The 27,628-nt window shown below is 39.3% G+C and overlaps 4 protein-coding genes across 6 annotated transcripts in view; 1 reads left to right on the top strand and 3 right to left on the bottom strand.

Annotated features, from left to right (window-relative positions):
• PDILT (protein disulfide isomerase like, testis expressed) overlaps positions 1–17,632 on the bottom strand; it is a 32,922-nt gene extending 15,290 nt beyond the window's left edge. The window contains exon 1 of the mRNA XM_072419061.1: positions 16,855–17,632. Within this exon, the coding sequence (XP_072275162.1) occupies positions 16,855–17,092 (238 nt within the window). The 5' untranslated portion in view covers positions 17,093–17,632. The remainder of the gene's footprint in view (positions 1–16,854) is intronic.
• THUMPD1 (THUMP domain 1 NAT10 acetyltransferase adaptor) lies at positions 4,875–11,377 on the bottom strand. The gene is made up of 4 exons (XM_072419056.1): positions 11,082–11,377; positions 10,014–10,194; positions 9,125–9,373; positions 4,875–6,716 (listed from the first exon to the last, which is right to left on the bottom strand). The coding sequence occupies exons 1-4, from the start codon at positions 11,280–11,282 to the stop codon at positions 6,466–6,468; spliced, it is 882 nt and encodes a 293-aa protein (XP_072275157.1). The 5' UTR covers positions 11,283–11,377; the 3' UTR covers positions 4,875–6,465.
• ERI2 (ERI1 exoribonuclease family member 2) lies at positions 16,231–26,445 on the top strand. Of its 3 annotated transcripts, XM_072419057.1 has the most exons (9): positions 16,231–16,307; positions 20,038–20,108; positions 20,193–20,273; positions 21,810–21,937; positions 22,439–22,595; positions 22,789–22,889; positions 23,034–23,115; positions 24,088–24,176; positions 24,351–26,445. In XM_072419057.1, exons 1-9 carry the CDS (start codon positions 16,285–16,287, stop codon positions 25,614–25,616), a joined length of 1,998 nt encoding a protein of 665 aa, XP_072275158.1. In that variant the 5' UTR covers positions 16,231–16,284; the 3' UTR covers positions 25,617–26,445. The 3 variants fall into 3 exon arrangements, with proteins under 3 accessions (XP_072275158.1, XP_072275160.1, XP_072275159.1); XM_072419059.1 differs by lacking the exons at positions 20,038–20,108; positions 21,810–21,937 and having other exon boundaries at positions 16,233–16,307; XM_072419058.1 differs by lacking the exons at positions 16,231–16,307; positions 21,810–21,937 and having other exon boundaries at positions 20,035–20,108.
• Positions 26,278–27,628, bottom strand: part of LOC140336004 (acyl-coenzyme A synthetase ACSM3, mitochondrial-like) — a 32,745-nt gene continuing 31,394 nt past the window's right edge. The window contains exon 14 of the mRNA XM_072419060.1: positions 26,278–26,991. Coding sequence (XP_072275161.1) covers positions 26,905–26,991 — 87 coding nt within the window. The 3' untranslated portion in view covers positions 26,278–26,904. The remainder of the gene's footprint in view (positions 26,992–27,628) is intronic.

Here is a 27,628-nt window from a genome sequence, read left to right on the forward strand (position 1 = left end):
TTCTCTTTATGGTAGACTTGGATATCGATACGCCTACTTCCTGCAGAGTGTTGTCACTTGGTTGGCTGTTGTGAAGGGGTTTCACCATGGAAATGATTCTGCCATCATCCATCACTGTTGTCTTCCATGGACGTCCAGGTCTTTTGGCGTTGCTGAGTTCACCAGTGCTTTGTTTCTTTCTCATGATGTACCAAACTGTAGATTTTACCACTCCTAATATTGGAGCAATTTCTCCGATGGGTTTTTTCTGTTTTTGTACAGATGTTTTTGTACTATGTATAAAAGCGGTACATTGTTTTTCACAAAAATTGATTTTACAGTATAATATAATAGTATGAGTATAATAAAGTTTGAAACAAAATCATGTCAAAATAATAAATTAAATGAGTTAAAAAATTTTTTTTATACTTATACTAATATACTGTAAAACAAATGTTCATGAAGGACAATGTACTGCTTTGATACATATAAATTAACTGTATTGCATTCAATAGAGGTATTTTGTATTGAATGCAATACAAATGGATTTGAATTTCCCAGCCCGCCGGGAACGTCCGCACGCAACAACGTCATTGGGAACTCCCCTGGTGACTCATTGAGTGCAGAGGAAGCCGGTTGGAGGAAGAAGGAAGACGGACATCGCAGAGAAGTACGATGCGGGACGCCAGCGGATCAGGTAAGTAGGGATTTACTATTGTTTCCTATAGGTTTATCTACCCTGAGTGTGACTCGGGGTTACCGCTTTTAGCATCTTTTTTCTACCCCGAGTCACACTCGGGGTTACCGCCCAGGAGGACAAGGATGGCTTGTTTCACCTGCATGGAGAGCTCCTTTGTCCGTATGTTGTCTGATTACAGCAAAATCTTCCACATACAAGCCCCCCCTCCAGGCCTTTTATTTGCTTAATTGATAATGACATAACAAAGGAATTGCCCACACCGGCCCATGAAATAACCTTTGAGTCAATGTTCCAATTAGGTTTCAGCCCCTGAAATGAAGTGATTGTGTAATAAAGGATTTCGTTCCTCACATTTATGCAATCTTTTTGTACAACCCACTGAATTAAATTAAAGCTGAAAGTCTGCAGTTCAACTGCATCGGAGTTGTTTCATTTATAATGAATTGTGGTAATGTACAGAACCAAAATTAGAAAAAAGTTGTCTGTGTCCAAATAACTGTATATGTATAGTATGTATATATTGGACATAACTGGGTTTTAAATAATTTCATAAATGGCCTAAAAATATATAAAACAATTACATTGTTGCCTAAAATATCATAAGGTGTACATAAGGTTAAACAAGGGGAATTTATCAAAGCATGTTTTGGATAAATGCCTAAAGACTTCTTATCTTCTATTAGGGGAACAAAGAGGATAAAATAACTTAGCAAATATTAGTATGGTACGGCTTTGTAAGCTGTACGTGTTATAAAAGCATTGGTTCAACATATTGTGAATTTAAACATGTGCCAAGGAATACGGTATAACCATACTTCTAGGTTAAAATGTCAGACTTTGTGAATTATTTTATAAATATGTTTTAACTATTAAGGACATGGCAATGTACGGAACATATGTAATAATAAAATGTATTCATGAACCTGTGAATTCTTCTTTGGATTGCCAGGTAGTTAAAAACCACACTGGTTTAACCTGAGGCTCAGTTAGGAAACGTGCTTCTAGCAATGACTACGACCATTCCAGAGAAATCTTGCTGTTGTTTTTATTTTTCAAAAATGTTTATATTGGGGATAATACTGCAATAACACACAATTGCACCTGGGACAAGGAGGACATGGCGGGGATAATTTTTAATATACTTAAAGAAAAGGGATTACTGGCCCAAAACAGTATGTGCTATGGAATAATGCTGTTTAACAGTTGCCATACCACAACAAAATAATATTCAAAAAAGAACCTCTTCCTAATCTCTATGGATTGTCAGTAGCTGATCAGCAAAGGTGTAGTAGGAGAATTCCTGCAAATACCAATTATATATAAAATCTTTGTGAAACGATCACTATTTTATGCTGCCCCGATTACACCACTACACTCACCATATGGCTCCTGACTGCCTTGTGGAACTATCCGGGGATTACAATGTCTCTACATAGTACTTACTACTTTTATGTTTTTCAATTGTAATTCAAGGAACAGTAACATTTTAATACTATTTCTATTGTATGCATGACCACATTGGATTTAAAATTACATTTAATGCATGAACTACATCCCAGATAAAAAACCCTATAAGACATAGTTGGTCCAGAGGAAGGCAAAAAAAACCCCGGGTACAATTTGCTTGAACAGGGGAAAAAATTCCTTCCTGATCCCATGAGACAATCGGATGTTCCCTGGATCAACGGTCTCTGCTATCTTTACTTTAAATCCTTACTCCCCAGTTATATTCTGTGCTTCTAGAAATCATCCAGCTTTTTCTTGGAATGAAGAATCCCTTCCTTATCCGGAGCTTAAACTTCTTTTCCTCCAGACGCAAAGAGCGCCCCCTTGTGCTTTGTAATGACCTTACAGTGAATAATTGGGAAGAGAGTTCTCTAAATGGACCATTTATATATTTATACAGGGTGATCATATCCCCCCTTATACGTCTCTTCTCAAGGGAGAATAGATTCAGTTCAGCTAATCTCTCCTCATAGCGGAGCTCCTCCATTCCTTTTATTAGTTTAGTTGTCCTTCTCTGCACTCTCTCCAATCCCACAATGTCCTTTTTGTGAACTGGTGCCCAAACCTGGACTACATATTCCAGATGTGGTGTGACCAATGCTTTGTACAGGATTATGTCTCCATCTCTGCAGAAGGTGACACCAAGACAACGTGCCTGAGGGGAGGGCCGAATAACAGTGTTGTTAACAGTTAGATATATGTCAGGGGGGGATTTGGAATTTGAAGATATGTCCTTTGCTAGACTTCCAGGGGCACAACTGAGGCAAAGCACTGTTAATTGGACCAGATTTATTCAAACCCAACAAAAGCTTAAGACAGAAGTGATAGTCCAACAGGGGCAGAACTCTGACATATGTTGCAGACTGCTGCAAGGCTAGCCAACTTAGTGCAGCAGACCAGAGCTACAGATTGATACAAACTACTCCATTCTAGGTGCATTGATGGAGTGTGTGTGTCATTTGGCCTGAATGGAGTCCTACTCATTGTTGAACATCAGGACTGTAGGATGGTTCAGCTGTTAACCTGTGTGTTTTCAGATACAACACTGATCTTGCTACCTTGTGATCGGCGCTTTGGAGGCAAAAGGATACAATTTATATTTCTAAATAGTGGACAACAGCTTCTATTTTATCATATGAAATAGATAATTCTGTATAAATGATTACAAAATATGTTACTACTTACACCGTGTGGTGATCACTTCATTTATGATGGTGCCACATGAACTGATTACTACTGGCAGTGCATTACCCTAATGTATTTCCGGGGGCAAATCCCCTTTATTAAAGCTGACATAACCATTTCTTTCTCAAATATTCACCGCAGTCTACAGTTTTTTTGTTGGGGATATACCTTTGAAATGTGACTGGCATTATACTGTAATTAGAGATAATGGTATACATACATATCCATTAAACACCTATCTTTGAGTATGGATATTCTTGGCCAAAAATACAAGGGACTAAAGACAACTAAATACACATTTTCAACAGGAAATGTGTTTCCGGAGTATTCAGCCAATATACACATGCTTGGTATTGTTTATTAAGTCTTTTTTTTAATTAAGTTCCTATAATTTGACTGTCAGTATAGGTTTAATGGATATGACAGGGCAAAGAGCAATAAGGATAGTCTAAAGCACATTAGATTTTCCTTTAGAATGTTTTACTTGGTGGATGGAAAATAAAGATCTCAATTACTTTCCAGCATATGTAAGCAATAAAACTCATTAACCATTTGCCTGATCTCAGGAGATAACAGTGGAAGCTGGCTGGTCATCTGTTGCTATAGCCCAGCCTATTCAAGCTTAAGCTATGCACACACGTCCAATGGTTCCCAGACGAGAATCTGGTGTGTGTACAGCGCCCATCGCCCAAATGACCGTCCTGGTGGATCTACAGACGGCGAACGATCCTAAAACAAGGGAAGGGTGAGAGCGCAGAGCGGGGTGCAGCTCTGTTGTTCTCCCCCCTGCATGGAGCAGAATGGTGCTGTATGTACAGCACTTGTTCATGCATCGTGTAGTTCTTAGTCGTTGGAAAGGATTGTGAGAGATCCTTTCCAACAACAATTATTGTATGTGTTGTGCAGCCAGACATTCCCTGCTCACCACTAGTGTACAAAGGGATTATTTACGTTGCTTTGGAGTTCCTAACAGTAAATCTAGCCATTCTCCTTTGCAGTGTTTAATAAACAAGGTGTTTTCAGTAATATGATAGATTAGATAGATAGATAGATTTCATACTAGTGTTTCTTAAACTCTAGATCCTGCAGTACATGAAAATCCTAAGAGCTTAAACGACTATCAACTTGAATTTATATAGAGCTGACATAATACAAAGCGCCTTCCAATGTCCCTAATGTCACTAACTGTCCCATTGAGGAACTCACAATCTATTGATCCCTTCCATAGTCACACAGTTTTTTTTTTTTGTTTTTTTTTTGAGGGGGGGGGGGCAACTTGGGACCCAGTGCTGCAAAGACAATAGTTCCAGCACTGAGCCAAGCGATTCTGAAATGCTGCAATCATTTTACCATTAGTGCTGGAAGTGATTTCATTTAATTAGGCAGTGCAGGGAACATATTCCTGGTAACCCATAACATCCATATAAGCCTCTCTATAGGTAAATCTGGATCCTACGTTTACGTATCCTTATAGTATACCTCTTAATAAAAGCAAAACATGATCAAACATTAAAAATCTTTTATTTTAAAAATACAAACTTGGTAGTCTAGTACTTTTACTGGTCATGGTGAAATATTTCAATGGAGAAATTAGCTATACTCATGAGACCACCATTTAATGAATCAAAATGATCTGCTTAAATAAGTCAGTGAAATGATTGGCAGGTCCAGAATATATTTATGATGCTGAAGTTCAAATTAAACCCTGAAATGCAAAACCTTTCAACAGCTTTTCAAGTAAAAAAGTGTTACATTTTACCATGGAGCCAAACGCTGTTAAATTGCGATAAAGTGGAACTTTTACTAACTTTAAAGTCCACTTAATTTAATTTTTCAGAATACCTGCACCATTTATGAATAAAAAGTAGCGATTGAGCATAGTTAAGTTGCAAGCGACTTGTCTATATGTAGTTGTCATTGCGTTACAAGTTGGGAGACTAACGGCGGGGTTTATCTGCGCAGGAATCAGAATTTACTTACCTGTATATTGTGTCTAGTTAGGATTTCTGTGCAGAAAACAGATGTTGATTCTGACTAATTCCTAGACTATAATGGCTCCCTAATCATGAAAAACTGCAGATGAGGACAGCATCAGGGAAAAGCACTGATCTCTGAGAGAGACAACCATAAGTACTTGTTATAGATTACTTAGAAGGTATACATTTAAACAGAAATAGATTTTTGACATTGGAACCTCCTGAATGTATCCCAAATTACCATACATTTCAGAGAAAAAAAAACCCTTCCTGACCAGTAGTTAGCAGAATATCCCAAGAAATGTCTTGACTGGGTAATTTTAAACATATTCCACAGTAACAAACTTTCCATTTTTTTTCCAGCTCACAAAATGACATAAAAACGTAAAAAGAACAAGCTACTTCACAAAAGCAATGTTGTCTAAATTCATCAAAATACAAAACAATCAGTTGTACCCTCACACATGAATAAATGGGATTATTAAATAAAAAATATTGTAAAAGTAAAAACAGCCAACTTAATCTCTAAACTTTCATTTACACCTGCCAAGTGAAAAAGCTATCCTCCGTCTGAACATGCCAGTGACCTGGTTGTTCTGTCGCTCCGCCAGCTTGTAGTATAAAATGCAGATCAGGACAGCTTGACAAACTCAGCATGACTGTCAGGCAACTAGCATTCATCATTGGTAGTTCATAAAATCCTCTCATAAATGAAGAGAGCCATTTGTAGTATTTACATATTTGCAATTGCCTGGTCATCATCTACTCTCCATCCAATGCTGACCAAAGCTTAATGACCCCTCAGGTAACAAGTTAATGCAAACATTTGTGACATGATGGGCTGGACCAGTCATATATTAAATTGCTCTCTATTTACACAACAGAAGAGCTATCATTTTTTGTAGAAAACCGACAGTTACCACACTGCAGGCCAGCTACTACAATCAGTCCCAATGTGAAAAAAAAAACAACATTTTCTGCAAAACCACAACCTTGCAACATAATCTTTTACAGACCAGATGGTTATATTACCAGCAATTACAAAGTTACATTTTCCAGGACATAATTCAACTGGTCACTCCGTTCACATGAGGCAGTACGGACTGTATTCTTGTTGTTTTAGGCATTAGCATCTGACACAGGCTCCTCCTGGGTTTGTTCTTGTGCTTTTTGTTTGTCATCATTTGCTGGTTGCTGTGGCTTTTCCTCTTTAGTGGCCTTGACTACCTCCTGCAGGTTATATTTCCTAAACAGGGTATAGTCCTTCACCACACTCAAACAACAAACACTTTTGATAATTTCCACCACTATCGTATACTCTGGGTTACTGAGGTCCACCTTGTTCTCAGGGTTTAGGCTGCCAACAATTCCTGAAAGCAAAACACAGACACAGTTTCAGTCAGAGGACAAATATTAGGATGCTAAAGTACAGAGCTTTAACTGTCCTCCTAGCCAAAAGTAATACTTTGTATTATTAGTAATAACTTGCTGTTTCTCCAATGATGGAGAAGTGAAAAGATCCATCAAGTCAAGTGAGGTCACCTTATAACTGCCACTGCACAAAGCTCAATTTGGGATGCAGAGCATCAAACAGAACTAATCCCTGTGATACTCACCTGTCCCCGTTCTTTGCAGAGCATCAAACAGAACTAATCCCTGTGATACTCACCTGTCCTCGTTCTTTCTGCACTGATAAAATTTAAACATAAATGGATACCGTGTCAGTTTCCAATAATTCCATAGGTACTTATGGAAGTCTCCTTTCCAGGAACTAGAATAAAGTTAAGGTCTTCCATACAGATGTAAAGAACAAAGAAACTAAGCCTAGAATATTAAAAAAAAGGACAAAAATAAAATGTTTGTAGTGGCTAACCTAAGGGCTTAACATTTCTGCTTGCATCCAATGAACCACTGAATAGACAGTCTTCCTGTTACACCTGTCATGCAAACCAAAGAATTTGTAACTCTTGTGATACAAGCACCCGACACACAACATAGACAGGTTATGGACGTCCTGGAAGGCCACACTTTGGGGATGATTTCATTCTCTAAATGGACAAAGAAGAAACATCAGCATGTGATGAAAATAGCCCTATTCTTACAGGCAAGGTCTGAACAGAAGATTGACAACACTGTACAAAGTAACAGAGCCCCAGTTCACCCAGAGTTCTGAGCATTGTTTTTATAGTCTAAGAACGATACAATTAAACATCACTTAGGGTTTCCATGACGTGTCATCAGCTAAAAGTCATTTTGAAAACAATATAGAAAAACAAGATGGTAGCCGTTTGTCAATTTCAGAACTAATCAACTACTGCCAACATCCCAATAGACATTTTTTTGGTGTAGGGGACTTTTAAGGCAGTACATATAGAACAGCATATGTTTTTAACATATAAAAACATTTTATTAATAACAAATATAAAAATGTTTTCATACATATATTGTTCTATATGTACTACCTAAACAGTCCCCTACACCAGGGGTCAGCAACCTTTACTATCAAAAGAGCCATTTTGCCTCCTCTTCCACTAAAGAAAAATAGTCTGGAGCCGCAAAACATAACACAGTTTATAAACTTTTAAAAGTTAATATTTTTTTAATTTTACCTGTTACAACAAGTGTGCATGTGTAGGCCTAATTAAATTAAACACTGAACTATGCCCCTAGAAGCCTCCAGCTTCTAACGTATCATCCTGTTACATTAGCTGGAGGCTTCCAACGTAACAGGGTAGATTTTTTTGATGGGCAGAGTTCTTTATGTTCTGACGATGCCTTAGTGATGAAATTTTAAGGGGGGTTAGCCACAGGTGTCCCTCATTAGCAGCTTTAATTTTGTTCACCTGTACCCCCCAATCTTGAGTAATTGGGGTTCAGGTGCTAGAAGCCTCCAGCAATGTGTAACAGGGTAGAATATTTTGATGGGCAGAGTTCTTTATTTTCTGACTATGCCTTAGCGATTCAATTGTAGGTGGTGTTAGCCATAAGTGTCCCCCACTTGCACCTCTATTTTGGTCACCTGAACCGCCTCCCCCCCGTTCCAGAGAAATTGGGGTTCAGATGCTAGATGCTTCCAGCAATGTGTAACAGGGTAGATTTTTTTGATAGGCAGAGTTTTATGAACTTTTAGGAGGTGTTAGCCACAGGTGTCCCGTACTTGCACCTCTAATTTTTTTTCACCTGTACCCCCGTTTCCAGATAAATTGGGGTTTAGGTGTTAGAAGCCTCCAACAATGTGTAACAGGGTAGGGGTTTTTGATGGGTGGAGTTTTTAGGAGGTGTTAGCCACAGGTGTCCCCCACTTGCACCTCTAATTTTGTTCACCTGTACCCCCTTCCTGTTCTAGAGAAATTAGGGTTCAGGTGCCTCCAGCAATGTGTAACGGTAGATTTTTTGGATGGGCAGAGTTCTTTATGTTCTGATGCCAGCCTAAAGAATAAATTTTAGGGGGTGTTAGTCACAGGTGTCCCCCACTTGCAGCTACATTTTTGGTTTTGTACATCTCCCCATTCCAGAGGAATTGGGGTTCAAAGGTGGGGGATGTCATTGTACACACCCATTTGTACACGCCCCGTGGTAGATTTTTTTCATTAGAACACTGGATAGGGAATCCCCCTCCTCCGCAGTGTCTTGGGAGGAAGGGGATCCCCCATCAGAGATCTCCCCGCGGCAGCCGAAGGGAGCCACAACAAGGAGGCTGCAGAGCCGCATGCGGCTCCGGAGCCGCAGGTTGCAGACCCCTGCCCTACACCAAAATACTTGATTCTGAAAACAATACCTGCCAAGTCCTTAATGACTTCATCCCGATTCATGTGATTGTTGTTTCTGGATTTGTAAACGATCTGGAAGGTGCCTTTGTTGGGAGCCTTGAACCATGGTTGAAAGAAAGCCTCTGCATATTTTTTGAGATCGTCAGGAAAAGCTTTGCATGTGCCAGTGACTGGCAGCATACGGAGGATCACACGTGTTTTCTTTTTCTTGGTGGTGTACAGGTCCTTCAATATGTAGTGCACCAACTTTTCAGGATCTAAAACATGACACATCACAAAACAAAACAATAAACACCATGGCCCTTAAACAAAACAAATTAGGCAAGAGGAGTAAGGCAAATCCATTTCAGTCCTAATTAATAACCCCTACATTTTGGGGTTAGAGTGGAAAAAGGAAAGTTTTTAGGATGCTAAGAAAAAGAATTGCAAAAGGAAGGTGAGTAAAAAGATGTAATGCTTTTGAAATGTTTAATATAAAGAGTTAAAAAAAAGTGTGGAAACCATTAGAAGAACTCTCATATTATTAAACAGTATTTATAAAGTGCCCCCTATCTCCTAGATTGTAAGCTCTTCTGGTCAGGGTCCTCTCCTCCTCCTGTGTCACTGTCTGTATCTGTCTGTTATTTGCAACCACTATTGTACAGCGCTGCATAATATGTTGGTGCTATATAAATCCTGTTTAGTAATAACATAATATACACTATTGCACAATATATAGGGGTGGCAAATGCCAGATACAAACAATCACACCTCACTGAGAGGACCCAGCACAAAAAAGATTATAATCCAAGAGGTGGCGGAACGTAGTACACAAAGTTTTATTTTTAATATAAATAAATGATTCTGAACAATATGTTACTAACATTAGATCTGTATTAGAAGTCACTGAATCCTTACCAACATTTAAGGTTCTAATGAAGACAACATTATTGGCTCCACTCTCCATTGACTGAAACCTTCGTAGATTTTTCTCTGTTGAGGTGCGAATCTGATCAACTTCTTTCTTCAAGGCCGCTTCCATGTCATCGTCGTCCTCTTCCTCCTCGTTGCCCGATGCCAAGTCATCCTTTTCACCTAACTGAATCAAAAGAACATATATTTCACTTATTTCCTACTTTCTTTCTTTGCTGTGCAAACACCTGTGGCCGGACTGGATTGGATGTTTTCAGAACAGTTAACAACAAACAGCATGAAAGTTTCTTTATTAAGGGCTCAATTTAAAAAACAGGAAATTAGACATTCACTCAAACATTCCCTTGTGGTAATCATTCAGGTTTAGGAGTTTCAATAGCAGTAACTGATTCCCACCAGTGAATATAATATTCCCCGTTTCATAAATTCAGCCCCATACGACTTGGGAATACTGTGCTATTATTACACAGTATTTATATAGCGCCAGTGCTGTACAAAGTCCATAGTCATGTGACTAGCTGTCCCTCAGAGAAGCTCACAATCTAATGTCCCTACTATAGTCATATGACATTAATGTAGCCTAGGGTCAATTTAGGGGGAACCAATTCATCTAACTGCACGTTTTTGGAATGTGGAAGGAAACCGAAGCATTCAAAGGAAACCCACGCAGACATGGGGAGAACCTACAAACTCCATGCAGATTGTGTGCTGGCAGGGATTCCAACCTGTGACCGAGTGGTCAGGAGAGGTGTTTACATACATGGCAGAATTATCATATACTTCTATAATGATTACTATACACTGGGTGTACATTCATTGGCATGCAGTTAGGTAACTGGCTTCCCCCTAAATTGACCTTAGACTACATTAATGTTATATGACGATGGTAGGGACATTAGATTGTGAGCTACTCTGAGGGACAGCTAGTCACATGACTATGGACTTTGTACAGCACTGCATAATATGATGGCACTATATAAATACATGGGGAATAATAATACTTGGCAGTGACAAGCTGCATGGCTGTGGGAGTAGCAGGCTGTGATCACTTACCTTCTCAGCCCCATACAGGACCTCTCCATACTCGTTGAGCAGGCTGTAGGCTTCTCCCACACATTTCCTCTCATTCATGTTGCAGGTGATGAGAATGCCCTGCATACCCACTTCCAGCTGTTTGCTGCCCTTGTGCCGCTTGGCATCACCCAGGTACTGAGACTTCCCTCTTTTCTTTCCCTTCTGCCCTTCGGCACTCATTCCGGCAAGTAACACACGACTTCCACACCACACGGATTTCCAGATACACTCACTCACGTGTCGCGCCGGCGCTGCTATCTTACGTCACTGCAGCGCGACTCTGTGGTCTCCTATGTTGTAGTAGGGCAGAAGCTGAATGGTGGAGGGGCGGGGCTAGAAACTCTCCGGCAGGGCTCGGTGCCCTGAGCCGTGTGTGGCTGGATTAATCACGTGCTCAGTTCAGCCAATCACAGCTGATGACAGGAGGGCACGGATCTGCCTGTCATGGCGGAGTTTCTCTGTCAGGTCTACCCGGAGCGGTATTAGCGCTTCTACATCACTAGGGAGGTCTTCAGGGGACACCCTGCAAAGGTAAATATTAGTAAAACAAGAATAATAAAACATTTGTGACACTCTGTGCTGGATCTTATTTCTAGGGATCTAATATTATTATTATCTCTATGTACCTCTGTACTCATTCCCCAGGGTGTAATAAAGCGTACCTGAACTTACATAGGGTAGGTAAAAATTCCTAAGTGCAACACTCGTTTTAAAAAAAAAAGCAGCACGCCCCCTTATTCTCGATTGCCTAGGCAAGGGCTTGGCCAACTCCTTCAGGCCAGATACAGCCTAGCCGCTAGTTTGTGCTGGCCTAATGCCACGGCTTGCTGTCCAGGATCAGACCGGAACAAAGTGCCAGAGCGGCATGTGGCTACCTGAAGGGAATTCCCTCCACAATGCATACTGAGGAGAGGGAAATCCTCCCTACGTCACGAATCCCAGGGCTCCTCCTGCACATGTCCCAGTTTTTCAGGCGTGCACAGAAAGAGCGCTTTTATCAAAAGGGAAAAGACTGCTCATCTCGCGCATACAGAGTGAGATCGGCAAGTTTTGTTTTCCCATCTATGTCACCCGATTTCGTGCCTGGGTTTGGTGAAAGAAGAAAAGATGGTCACACTGGCCCAAAGACGGATGCCAGGACGACGCAGGACCTGATGGAGGACACCTCTGGACCCATTGACTTTTGAGTTAAGTTCCTCTTTAAGTAGGGCTCCCAGATTCCAAATAAGCCAGCACCCCAAGACCTCCACAACACCAGGATCAGGTTGTGGGTAAGAGAGCCCTCCTCCAAGCCCTACCTCCCTTGTCACCTCTGGGGGTAGGTGGGCCTGGTTTATCCAAAGGCTCTGTACCCGCTTTCTGTTAGGGAAAACCAGATTCCCATTTCCTAACCAGGAAGGTACCGAGCCTTTTAGAAGGGTGTGTTTTGTTTAGCTAGGCATTTACCCCCTTAAATCCCCTCTACAGGCAGTTGCTGGGTGTGTTTGCCTGAAAACGATCCTGACGTCTAGCTGTGTATAGTCGGTGTCCAGGGGTGATAATGTCAGCAAAGTTTTACCACAGCTCAGAACAAGCCATACGTTATAGAAAACCAAGTGTCCGGACGCTTCAGGAAACAAGTATACATCAAGGTGTCAATACAGGGAAATATCTTATCACACTGCAGGCTCCAGGTAGATTTTGTCATTCACACTACAAATGACATTTATAGAAACAGTTCCAATCATTCCATTGCCTCTTCAGTTCTTTGTATGAACACTTTGGGGTCCAAAGCAGGGAATGTGACATTTTGCAGCATTTTGGTGAAGAATTATAAAGATAACTATAGAACATACAGTACTTGCTCATAGATTTTGGGTATTTACAAGTCTGAAATGACAAGCACTGAAATCTATCACAGCACCATGACACTAAGGTAACCCAACCTATGTTGGTAGCAACTAACAAGGAAACCAAACCCCTATAATAAATAACCTATATATATATATATATATACACACACAGTAGGCTCTCCATTATCCGGACCCCGTACCAGGGGACTTTAGGTGGCGTTGTAGGCCGGCATCTGCCAGCGCTCCGCATCCGACACAGAAGAAGTGGAGCCGGAGAAGAGACAAAGTGGAGCTGAAGGAAGTCCCTGCTGCCTGCTCGTCACTTCTCCGCCTCCATTTCTATCCACATCTTTAATCCCCACCCCCCTTCAAACAAAATCCCCCAGTTGTCTGATTATATATAAAAAAGGGCTTTTCTCACCCCCATGCAAAAATTGCTTCCCATCTAAAATTGAGCAAATCTTTGGCCTCTAAGCTGACCCTTACTGTGCTCCAGAACCGAAGTGTCAGATTACAATTTTTTTCTCTAAATTATGTATGATGAAAGAAGATTGGCATAGGTCCTTGTAGACAAAAAGTATCTTGATGTATTGGTGTATTGTCTGTATGATTTGATATAAATAGGAGATGTGGTACATTATTTGATAAATGTAACTGCATAGGGGGACCTACCAAAAACATCAGAATAATGTTTATCCGGTGGGACTGGCCTTTGCATTTGGAATAACCATTTGCTTTGCATTACATAGGTTTTTTTGGATCTAGGGGATATTGTGCAGATTGACATGTATGTCAGTGTTTAGGTCCCAGGAGTAACCGTTGTGCCTGAGAGCAGTTTTATAGGGCAACCAGGGTGGTTGCATTTGTCTTGTGCATACAGCACCGCAACTCCATGGGATATTTATTATGCAACTGATTCCATTGACTTGAATGGGGAATGCATTGCAAACCATTCTATTGAAACCAGTGGAAGTTGTGTGGTGACCCCACTGAGAATCGACATATTGCTTCCAAGATACCACTTGGCAATGCCTGCAAATCTACTTGTACACGCATGAAATTTTACCAACTCCCATTGCATCTTCAATGCATGCGTGCCACTGCGCTGGACACAACCCACCCACTCTCCCATTGCAGGCTCAGGGCATCATGATGTCACTCTGGTGGAAGTTTCTTCCACTTTGAATGACACATGGCTTCCCGCGTGGTTTGGAGTCCGAGCATTTATTGATCCGCAAGCCCCAAAAAAGTTGGGGACCACTGATCTAGACTAAGTCCCAGCTATACCCCTAAAGAAGTCAATACAGGTGAAATGCTTCGGGTGACAAAGGCTGATATGGTTATAAATGATTGCAGTTATTTATGTATCACATGGATATCCCAATCCTATGTTGACACAATGGACCTGGGATGCACTAGTTGATTGTAAGTAATTGTATTGTATGAATATTCCTCATGAATATATTTACAGTCGTACCTCAGTATAAGTCCGCCTTGGAATAAGTCCAACTTGGTATAAGTCCTGATTGGACACAAAAAATTTTGCTTGGTATACAACCTTTGTGCTAGAACTTGTATGGGTCAAAATGAGTGATAACACCGCGCACTACTCTTATTTACCTCTCCGGAGACAAAGCCACGACTGCTCACGAGAATCAGTAAGCCAGTTGCTGCCATTCAGTGAACTACCCACGCTATAACTCTCTGTGAATTACATACCATCCCCTCCTCTGCACCATCCTAGTAGGCACTCCACTCTTCTCAGCAAGGTAAAGTGAGGTTACATTTTCATTTATTTAGTATATAGTAAATATTTAGTATTAGGCAGTGTTTAAATTATTTCATACAGCCCCATTATTGTATAGTATGCCAATAACAATAGGATTTTATTTCATGGGAACAGATTAATCATTTTCCTTTTATTTCTTATGGGTGAAATTTGTTTGGTATAAGTCCAAGGATCTGGAATGGATTAAAGACTTTTACCAAGGTACCACTGTATATTAAAATTATTATCTTTAGCCATCAAACCCCTTTTGTCTTTTTTCCTCTCTTTGTTGTCTAAATATAAACATTTAAGGGGCAGCTGCCACTACTTTACGGACCTAGAACACTACAGAGAGATTGAGGTCCACTTCTACAATTGGATTGTCCATAAACCTAAGTTGAAAATTTAAAAAATTGTGGCACCACACTGTAAAAAGAGAGTCCATTTCTTTTTAGTAATGTTAGCATCCAATAATGTGTATAAGCGTCCACAATGATCCATCCAGTGACGTGAGCTGCTCCTCCATTATGACAGGATGGCTGTCCTCTATTGTCATTGGCTGAATGAACCTAAACAATGATGACATGAACAAAATCATGATTTCTTAGTCCAAATAAAACTAGTTATGAATTGTATGTAACTATTGTTATATTACTTTAACCACCCGATCGTTAAGCCCGACCTTGGTTCGGGTCTATCGATTTTGCATTGAACTCAATACAAAAAAGCTGTATTGAGTCCAATACAAAGAAATCCTTATATAATATATATATAATTGTATTATTTATATTTATATATTATTATTATATATATTTATTATATAGGCTACTGTACAGGTACATTACATTATACACTATTTTTGTTTTTTTTTCAAACTTTTTTTAAAGATTTTTTTAAAGGTTTTTAATAAAAACCTTTTAAAAAAAATTATTAATAAATTTATAAAATTTTGGACATATTTCGGTGAGTAATGTGGTAATTGGGTGAATTATAAGTAATTATGAGTAATTCGGTGAATTGTAGCCTACAATCTAAAATAAATTTCCATGCAAAAAATTTAACACTTTTTGCATGGAAGTACGGTAAGTTTGGAAAGAATTGGAATACCCGGCGTTCGCGTACGCGTCCCTCGGCGATTTATTTATGTATTCTTGTTTAAACTGATTTTTGTGTATTTTAATTTTATTAAAAGTATTTTTTTTTTTACATGATTGTGTGTTTCAAACATTTTTTATATTCATTCCTGTATGTGGCCCAAGGCTGGGCAATAATTGCTGTTAGAATCATTCACAATCCTTTCCAACCCCCATAGACCGTACAATCCATTCTCTGTACATACTATATGTAGAGGGGAGAACGATGGAGCGACACCCCACTGTGCTCTCCCCCTTCACCTCCATTACCATCCTTCCTTGTCCGGGCCAGATTCTCCTCCGAAATTATCAAACCAGAACCAATGCACATGTCTGTATGTAGCCTTGGAGTCAACATTTCCAGCAGATTTTGTCTGTGTTTGATGTTATAATTTGTTTTTTTATTATTCTTGTAGCTACATGGGGTTTGATGTGCATGAAAAACCAAAATGACTACAAAACAACTCGCAAAGTAAGCATTTCTACATCCAAATTTCACTAGTACTTCAATACAAGCCAGAGTTTTCTCTTGCCTCTCCCTCCCTCTCTCCCCGTCTCTCTCTCTGTCTCCCCCCCTCCCTCTCTCTCTCTCTGAGTATGAATCATTAATTACAACTCTCTGGATGCGATCTTTAAGCCAGTTCTCTACCCATTTACAGATTGACATTTCTAAACCTATTGACCCTAACTTGCATATTACCCGTCTGTGGGGTACAGTGTCAAATGCTTTAGCAAAGTCCAAGTACACTATATCAACTGCCACTCCACTGTCTACCTGTTTACTTACTTAAAAAGTCACCCTCTCACCTTTATAAAAAAAAGACCCCAAAATAAACCTTTGGCAGCCAAGTACAGAATAATTATACACCATAATAAATGTCATTATTTTACAAAAACAAAAGTTCAGAAGTTAATTTTAACACTTGTCTATCCCGAAAAAGAGAACTTGAACCCAAAGGCTAAGTACTGTTTATGTGCCACATCAAATGCTACCATAGTGCTGTCTGTATTATACTTACAGAATTTAACCAATAAATATCTGTTTTCCTTGAGTGCCCCAGAGAAGTTGGAGCCAGTGAGGATAAGAACATTATCTTCCTCCTTGATTTTTGGTGCCTTGTGTTTCTTTGCTTTGGGTCCCTTTCCCACTTTTTGCTCCTCAGCTATAATGAGAGCTGGTAAAGAAAGAAAGCACCATAACAGCAGCAGCAGAGTCTTCATTCTGGCTGGACACTTAAAGGAGAAAAGAAAGTACATTTGTTCAGTCTCGTGGTGACATTCCCAGTGAAGGAGAACAAGTGTTAGTTTCACACGTCACATTAACTGATAAAATCTTTGCCAGGAAATATTGCCAAAAATGCCCCTGCTCACAGCGTTAATCAACATCCTTCAAAGGGACTGAAGAACACAAAAACCTCAAATCAAACGGACTCTCCTAGTCTGTATTCCCCACATTGTTGTTTATATTAAACAATTTGTGTGTTCACTCCAATGTGCTTTTTTGTTAGTAAAGTGTTTTTTGTGCATTTGCTACCCTGTGTCTGTAATTTTTGCCAGTCACCCGAGTTGAATTTAAAATTGTCCCCCGGGACTACCATTTGTAAAGTGCAATTGTCCTTGTTTGTGGCTTTTTTAATAGAGCATCTAAATGCACTCACTAATCTAGGTTTCTAGATTGGCGCTTCGTCCAGTAGCTTTAATGGCCTTCAAGATATTATTATTATTATTAAACAGGATTTATATAGCGCCAACATATTACGCAGCGCTGTACATTAAATAGGGATTGCAAATGACAGACTAATAGAAAGCTTCTTTTGGGGGAAGGGCAGAAAGTACACCCTAGGTATGAATAAAGGTCTAGGAAACAATGAAATGGCTCCAGCAATGATTTTGCAGGTTTGGGATACAGCCGAAGCTCTGGACTGTATGGAGAGTAATAATCATATTGTCTGGCTTAGCCCAAAACAACAACACCACAGAAGGCTGTCCTGGATCCTGGATCTCATGAGAGCACAATGCTAATACTGGGGCCAACATCGAGGTGCAGATAAAAGGCTGGAAAGTAGGGCCACAGACAGGTAGCATAGGGGCCCCTGACACAGCAAAGGAAACACTAATGTATTGGAGAAATGAAGACATGAAGGTTATGCCCTCTTACCTCCACAAAAGCCATTAATCCTCAATGTCAGACCTGATGGAAATGATGGAATGAAGACATTCAGAAAGATCTAAGAAATGAGAGCGTTCACCTAATGAAGATCTTCTAATCTGCAGAGACATCGGAAGGAAAATGAGAATGGAAATGAGAAGAGGGGCCGCAAGCAAAACTCAGCTCCGAAACTCCAAAACTCAGCTCCATGTAAAACATGGCAGAGGCAGTGTGATGGCTTGGGCGTGCATGGCTGCCATGGCACTGGGACACTAGTGTTTATCCATCATGTGACACAGAAGCAGCCGAATGAATTCTGAGGTGTTCAGAGACATACTGTCTGCTCCCCATTTAACGTACAGCGCTGCGTAATATGTTGGCGCTATATAAATCCTGTATATTAATTAATCCAGCTAAATGCAGTCACATTGATTGGGAGGCGTTTCTTAATACAGATGGGCAATGACCGAAAACAAACAGCCCAAGCAACCCATGAGTTTATTACTCTCCCTAGTGGTAACGGTAGAAGAAGCTGAGAGCAGTAACCCAGAGTCACACTCGGGGTAAGTAAACCAATAGGCAGGTATAGTAAATGCAGCCTTACCTGATCCGCCAGTGTCCCACTTTGGACAGAAAGGCCCACAAACAAACAGCAACTGAAAGCCGCTGCAGTAAAGGCCTGGCAGAGCATTAAAAAGGAAGAACCCCGGCATCTGGTGATGTCCATGAGTTCAAGACTACAGGCTGTCATTGCCAGCAAAGGGTTTTCATCCAAGTATTAGAAATGAACATTTTATTTTCAGCTTTTTAATTTGTACAATTACTTTTGAGCCCCTGAAATGAAATGATTGTGTAATAAAGGATTTATTTCCTCGCATTTTATGCAATCTTTTTGTTCAACCCACTGAATTAAAACTGAAAGTCTGCAGGTCAACGGCATCTGAGTTTTTTCATTTAAAATTAATTGTGATAATGTACAGAACCAAATTTAGAAAAAAGTTGTCTGTGTCCAAATATTTATGGACCTAAGTGTATGTTAGGGCTTAATCGTGCACTTATAATACCAAACTTGCACCCCTTAACCACCTGACCGATAAGCCCGACCTTGGTCCGGGCTGAAAAAAGTTACTATTTTCGATAACCCTGAACTTTTCTCACTGTATGAAATACAGTGAGAAAAGTTTGGGTTTATCGATCACTTACCTGGTCCCGCTGCGATCGTCCATCGTCGTGTTCCAGCGTCGGGTGTCCTCTTCGGGAAGAAGAAGCCGGCCGGCTCCTCCCTGCGTGCGTGCGCGATGACGTCAGCGCGTGTGCGGGAAATTCAAACTGAAACTCATTCAAACACATTTTGTATTAGATTGAATACAATCTCCTGTATCCAATACAAAATAATACAAAATAAATACAAAGTATGTCATTGGTAAATTCAAACTCTCATTTTGTATTGGACTGGATACAGGAGTTTGTAATCAATCCAATACATAATGAGAGTTTGAATTTTGTTCTCATTTTGTATTGGATTGAATACAAAGTCTTGTATCCAGTCCAATACAAAATAATAGAAAATATATTTATGTTTAGGTTTTGTCTATAGGTATGTGACGGACACTAGGAAGGTGTGTATATATATATATATATATATATATATATATATATATATATATATATATTATACCTAATTATCGCATTTTCAGTATTTTTCATTTATTTATGTATTCTTGTTTATGCTGATTTTTTTGTGTCTTTTATTTAATTTTATTAAAAGTATTTTTTTTTTTCATTTTGTGTGTGTGTGATTGTGTGTTTCAAACATTTTTTCTATTCATGATATCTACTAGACCCTTGTTCGGACATATTTCTGTAAGTTACAGGTCTACAATTTAAAAAATTTCTAAATCCCTATCTAAATCTATGTGTTCAATATAAACAGTATTATACATCACATTTTAGAAATGATTACCTGTATATTTAAGTGGCATAGCTGTCTAATAAAGATATGGCTTGTGATGATAACTGGTAACAAAGAGAAAGTTATGTTGTGTTTTTTAAGGCAGCTTGGTTTGATAAGAAAAAGCTCTAAGTTGGCTCTGAGCTGTAAGAATGGCAGCAGCCCCAAGTCCAGTAAGTAAATCCTCCTGTAAATTTCCTTTGTACCAGATACCTGGAGACGTTTTTAGCTTTAGCTGCCTTTTTCATTTTTTGCAGGACAATTTTTTCAATACTTGATCATCATTGATTTCGAGTCAACGTGCTGGAAGGACTATAAGCATTATGGCAATGAAATCAGTAAGTAGAATGTTGCTAGTAGCGTCATATTAAAGCATCCACCAGTCTAATAACAGGTGTTTCACTGGGTAATTTGTAGCATTACCTACATACATGATATTGGTTCCACAATTTCATTCTATGTTTAATCAAATAATAAAGAAACATATCTTGTTTTTTCCATATTTTAAAATTAGGTTCAGTTTAAAAAAAAATACAGTACAACCATTCTTTTTCAGGTCAATATGACTATTTACAGCTGCTGAGCACAAAGCAATGGACATTCTTATTTATCTGCTTGGCTTACTATGTCCTGCATAGAGGAATCATTAAAGCTGCATACACACTTCCAATTTTTATCGTTCAAAATGAACGACGAACGATCGATTGGGCAAAAATCGTTCGTAAAAAAAGTAACCAACGATGCCGACGAACGAGGAAAGTCGTTGGAAATGAACGACCGGACCGGCGGATCGGATTGGACGACGATCGTTGACCATCGTTCGTGTGTACTATCGTTCATTGATCGTCCATGGTCTGAGCATGCGTGATGAACGAACGTTCGTTCACTTCCTGCGGCGCACGTCACTTCCTGTATCGCTCAAACGATCGCATCTATTGTGTGTACAATATCTACGAACGATCGTGTCGTTATCTGTATGTACAGGATCGGTGCTATACGATCGTTCGCAGATATCGTGCAGGATCGTTCGTCGTTCATTTACCAACGATAATAATTGGAAGTGTGTACGTAGCTTTACAAATAGCAATGTGGTTTTTAGGGCACCATTTTCAGTCTACTGACACAAATGTGTCCATGCTATAGAACAAATCCAGAAGGTGAATAGTCTAGGCTTCACTGGCCGAGGCACAGTGCTAAGCTGCTAGCTCTTACCTAAAAAAGTGATTGGCTTTGCTTCAGGCTATTTTCAAATTGCCATCAGAAATCAGAAACAAACAGTAGCTGGTAGTGACCAGAGCAATAGGGAAACTCTAAAGGGGCACAGGACCAGTGGAGCTAACTGGAACCTACTCAGGTCAATACCAGCAATAGCTTGGGACTAGTGTGCCCCCCCCCCCCTTTGTTTTTTTGCTCCAATTCTGAGGTGCTATGCCTTGAAATGCCAATCGGGTCTCTGGAAAACGCCTGGAAGTACACAGAAGAGACACAGCACTGGAATGTGTAATAAAATGCAGATCCAGTACAGGCTTTTCCTTTTAGAAAGATTAGCATGCTCTACCAATTAGTATTAAAAAACATGCACCGTTTTATTAGGCTTTTATTCCAGGTATTAAATAATATACAAAATTTGATTAGTTGTTAGATTATAAACTTGTAAATCAACTAAAACCATTACAGTTAATCCTTTAAAAAGGACACACAAATAGAATGTAGCTAATATTTGTTGGGCAGTCAGTTGAATCAAACAAGATATGCTTGTGTGTATCTAGTCCCTAATTTAGATAATCCATAATTTATTTGCAGACATGCTTTATTTCTGCTAAAAGTTGTTAATGCACAACCACCATTGAATACAATACAACTGTGTCTTCTAGTTGAATTTCCTGCAGTTTTCTTGAATACATCCAATGGAGAGATTGAATCAGAGTTTCACACCTATGTACAGCCACAAGAGCACCCAATTCTTTCTGAATTTTGCACAGATCTGACAGGAATAAAACAGGTATATATTTTAAATGATTGAGAAATGGGAAAAATTGCACACTGAAAAAACAGTCCATCTGAATTCTTCCGTTTATATGAGCTTTGTAGTGACATGTCCCTTAAATCATGACCAGTAGGTATACAAAGTACAGCTTTAACACACACCTGAGCCCATTGTAAAGAATGCTGGTTCCCTGGATGTACTTCTGATCTTTTAGTTTACATAGTGTTAATGGTACAGTAATGCCAGATTTACTAAGAGAAGGATGATGGATGTTTGTTGGCAAGATCAGATGTAAAAATGAGTGGTAATAAATAAAAACTCACGCAGCTACCCTACTTAATGTGAGTCCCATACAGTTGTTTTGTCAATGTATTCTTGTTTTTGCTCTCTTGGTCATCAGAAGATATTTGGTGAAGGTTAGGCCTTTTCTTTCTTGCATTGTATATACAGAACAAACATAACCTTTGTAATTCCATTTGCTTTTAAAAGCTGTTGAATACATTTTTTATTTTTTAGCAACAAGTTGACGATGGAGTTCCCTTAAAGATTTGTCTATCCCAGTTTTCCAATTGGATTAAAAAGCTCCAGAATGAGAAAGGCTTCATTTTTCCTAATGTCCTTCCAGACCCGTCCTCCACAGAGCCGAAGATGTGTGCATTCGTCACATGGTCGGGTAAGGAGCAGCTGGGGGGGTGGGTGCACAGACAGAAATAGAAGATCAAACGAGCTTTCAGTCTCTAAACACTTTCTATAAAGGTTTGGCTGTAATATTTCTTTAGAAGTGCATTATTGTACATCTCTGCAGATACATGTAATGGCAAGTGTGGCTCCAATATCTCCTTTATTATGAACTGACATTTTTTTAGACTGGGATCTTGGAGTTTGTTTACTATATGAATGCAAGAGGAAACAGTTGAGAAAACCAGAAATTCTGAGTTCATGGATTGACCTCAGGCTAACGTATAAGGTAAGTTTACCAGGCTTTCAGACAAACGTGTTCAAAGACTTTACTGTGCAAAAAATTCACAAACACTTTCTAAACATTGTGGTGTGCAAAAATTGATGAGTTCAGTCTCCTAAAGGATATTTGATTAGTTATGATTTGTTTCAGCTCTTTTACAATCGCAGACCAAAGGGCTTAAACGGGGCTCTACAGGATGTGGGAATTGAGTTTTCTGGAAGAGAGCATTCAGGTATTGATGTTTCTTATTCATATGTTGCTAATATAACTAGCTGTTCTGCAATCACAAACCAATGGGCTGAAATGATAATATATTCCTATTTCTAGCCAATCTTGGAGTACCTGTGCATGAAAGCTGTAGAAAGCTATTTTTTTTTCTCCCACTCTCTTTTCATAGTTCTCTAGCAATTCATAGATGGTAGTTGTGGAAAGCTTACAGAATTAAGTGTTGTGGAAGAGAACTTTGGGTATGATTTCATATCAGAACAACTGCTTGAAATTCTTACAATAAATGTACTTTGCATCTGTCGTATCTTCAAGGTAAAGTGTATGCATTAACAAAACAAAAGAATAGTGCAACACATGCAACCTTCGTTGTGGATTGTCTGTTTGAATATGCTGCAGTTACTGAACAATGCCAGTTGATGTGTCAGAGATGCAGTTTAATAAATTCCTTTTTGAGCTGGCATAGTTCTTTGGTAAATCCTGGCGGGTTCTGTATTGCTTTGGTTCTCCTCTGGTGGAGAATACTTCACCTTCTCTTTTTCTTATCTCCATAATTTGGTTAAGGATGTTATGTAGTCTACAGCAGTGATCGCCAACCTTTTCGTTCCCATGGACCACTAAAATTACCAGCTCCTGACCACGCATCCAAGGGGAGCCAGGTGTCACTTAAAGGGGGAGAAGCCTCCCCCATGATGATTTTATAACCCCGCCCACTCTCCTATCGCATATCTTAGCAAGTGATGGGAGAGTATGTGGATTGTGTCCAGGGATACAGGCTGCCCACTTCCCTGAGTATCGGATCTGTATGGGGGATTTGGTCCTGCGGCTCTGGCCATCTCCCCCCCCCCGCCAGCGGGGTCCTTCTCCTGACCCCGCTCGGGGTGCACTGGCCAGAGCTGCGGACCCCTGGTTGGGGACCATTGGTCTACAGGGATGAACTGGACAAACGCTCATTTTTATTTTATACCTTGTCTTTTAGGCTTAGATGATTCTCGAAACACAGCAAGACTTGCGTGGAAAATGATTTGTGATGGATGTGTATTGAAAATAACAAAATCTTTAGATAAGGTCAGTTGGTTTTTTAGGTCTCCATTTTTCATCCAGTCCATTCATCATGTTTAGACTAACTTTTATAAACTGCTAAACCATGGAAAGCATAAAACTAGAACTCAAGAAAAAAAAATACATAAAAATTCTGTGCTGAGCCATTTGAAAAGTTCTGGATTTTGTTTGTGAAATTAGGTATGGTCAAGTAAACCTTCAGAGCAAAAAATTGGAATGGTTTTACACAAGCAAATCAATGTATCGGAACAAAAAGATATCAATCAGACCTTCAAGGTGACTGTGGGAAATGATGACAAGCAAAAAGTGACTAATAAAATTGTTGAAAGTGAACAAGATATAATGGATGTAGCACATGAAGATGAGCAGCCACCACAGAATCTACTAAATGGACTCTCTACTACTATACTTGGCTATGGAAATAAATACATGTGCCCAAACCAAAATTCACATGTATTTTGGCAAAATAGACAAACTGAAACGTTTACATCTACACCCGCCAACCATGCACCCCAACGTCCCAGTCATGTGTTATTCTCTACCACTATTGTGTCTGTGAATGATGTGTCAGGTCTGGAAGATGAGTACAATTCAGATTTGTCTATATTGGCTGACTGGGAAGAAGCGGCAGTAATAGCAGATTCCCAAGAAGGACAAAGTACTAGTTCTACTGAGAATGAAGAATCGGACATGCTACCAGTTGATTCACCCTCAGCTGGTGTTTTAAGACTTCAAGATTATCAGGATAAACCAAATGTGCAGTCCCATGCCAAAAGTGTTCATTTATATCCATCCACTTTGCTCTCAAAATCGGTGGTGTACAAGGGTCCAGACACCACAATTTATAATGTCAGTGTGAAGAAGCAAGTGACTCAAAGTTCCACCTTTAAACTACCTACTGCTCTGAGCGACAAACCTGGTGTGGTTCTTCAATCTGCTAAGCGAATAAGTAAAACTTCTTCAGTATTGGATTACTTTCCAAAGAGGAAACTCCCTGTCAGCTTCTCTTCCCCAAAGAAACTGTCCTTTACTATCCATGAGGATCAGAGGAATAAGACATTGCCATCCATCAGTGCTCCTTTTAAAAAAATGCCTCCCACAGTTTTAAATTCCACCGTGAACATGAGCAGCAACAATGGATCAACAAAACTTAGCCGTATTACTGCCTCAATGTGCAATTGTGGTCGAAGGGCAAAGAAACTTACTGTGTCCAACGGAGGCCCAAACCAAGGTAGGGTCTTCTACAGTTGTGCTATACGAAAGAGAGATGATAATGGGAAAGGTTGTAGCTATTTTAAATGGGAAGATACACTTCTAAAGGAGAAGTCTCTAAACTCTTCATTCATTTTATCCACCAATGGGTTTTTTACCTCCAATACAAGTTTGTCTTCAATGTGCTCAGAACCTAACAAAACATTTAAACTGAGACCATCATTGAGAACATAGGGTCAGGATGATTTTCAATTCACAATTTACCATTTTTAATGAACGTTTATTTTCTAGCCCCTGAGCTATAGGCATTTAAACCTTTTATGAAGCTACTCTATGCATATGTTTTCTTTCTCCTATAATGAGGGGACCACCAATTGGGGAAAAAACAAAATGCCCTCTTTGTCAGAGATCTGCTAATCATTTTTTTGTCTTCCTGGTCTGGAACTGTGAGGATTGTTTATGTAAAAGACTTTGGCTGTAACTGCCCCAGGATCTTTGCACATGAGAAGATTTTTATTTCATTGTAATACACTTAGATGAATGTTAGAAGACCACTACGTTCCAGTGTGTTTTTTTGGTATGTACATTGTGACTGCCCTGGTTTCTTCTGGAGCTGCAAGAAGGACGATTCTTGGATGTTAAACCACTGACACAAAGTAATGCATCTGTTATCATCATTCTTTTTGAACTTTTTACTTATCACTGGAAAAACTGTCACTAATTTGTTTGGTTAGCCTGCTCATTCTGTTACATTTTGTAGGTCTGTTGCATCTACTTATGTACTTATGTCGCATAACCTATGAATTTACAACTGGCATGCATGGATAGCATCAAGCAGGTCTGACAGCCTATGAGGAGTGTTAAATTTTGAAATGATATTCCATAACAAATCATGTGCTGTTTATGGGAGTAACACATTATATTTTAATTACCAATTATGTATTTGTTATTTTATACATTACAGCATATTTGTACTGATGCTTTATTGAAAAAATTTACAGGATGTCATTTTTTTAATCCAACATCGATTTATAAGAATAAACAATATATTTTTTTTTTCTACTTTGCTACATAAAGTGACTGGTTCATCCTAAAATGTATTTAAAATTTGTAATGATGACTGACATTTTGTGGTCTTGAAGAAATTGGTTACGAAAGAGAACATGAGGCTGCCACTGCTGACTTTGCTTCAGTACTTTGGATCAGTGCCCTGAAAAAAGCATAAGGTCTCTTCTCTCTCCCTTCCTTTATAGATTTCAATAATCTTCATGCAGCTCAATGTTTTTGATGAATGTGACCTAGTACTACTTTCTTAACTGTCCCTGCTCGTTGTAAAGGTCACTAAAATCACAGTTTGCCGCAGCCAGATAGGGAACAATAACCTATGTGGCAAATCTTGAGACAGGCCAGAACACATTACAGTAAAAAAATAAAACCTAATGTGAGTTAAGTAAGTTTTCAGTGGAGTAAGTAAAACACTGGAAATTGATTTGCACATTTTGGCTAATTAGGTTTTTGGTTCCTAGGCTTTTCCCCATTCTTTGTTCCTCAGCTCATTTCTTCGGATCTTTCCACTGACTGTTTTTGGCAGTTGTTGAACAAATTCAATCTGTCCGTAATCAGAAACGCAAATTGAGAAACTCGTGAAAACATGTACTAAAAGCAAGCATATGTACTAGTTTTTTTTTTATATCCTGTAGCTGACACATGACAACATATTACATCTTTCCTTCACCTATTTTATATGATACATACAGTTAGATCCATAAATATTTGGACAGAGAACTTTTTTCTAATTTTGGTTCTGTACATTACCACAATTATTATAAATGAAACAACTCCGATGTATTGACCTGCAGACTTTCAGCTTTAATTCAGTGGGTTGAACAAAAAAGATTGCATAAAATGTGAGGAACTAAATCCTTTATTACACAATCACTCCATTTCAGGGGCTCAAAGGTAATTGTACAATTGACTCAAAGGCTATTTCATGGGCCGGTGTGGGCAATTCCTTTGTTATGTCATTATCAGTTAGGCAGATAAAGGGCCTGGGGGGGTGTACGTGGGGGATTTTGCTGTGAACAGACAACATGCGGAGTTCTCCATGCAGGTGAAACAAGCCATCCTTAAGCTGCAAATACAGAAAAAACCCATCCGAGAAATTGCTACAAACATTAGGAGTGGTAAAATCTACAATTTGGTACATCATGAGAAAGAAACAAAGCACTGGTGAACTCAACACCAAA

The sequence above is a fragment of the Pyxicephalus adspersus genome, chromosome 7 (genome assembly GCF_032062135.1).
Source record: "Pyxicephalus adspersus chromosome 7, UCB_Pads_2.0, whole genome shotgun sequence".
In the NCBI taxonomy this organism is placed as follows: domain Eukaryota; kingdom Metazoa; phylum Chordata; class Amphibia; order Anura; family Pyxicephalidae; genus Pyxicephalus; species Pyxicephalus adspersus.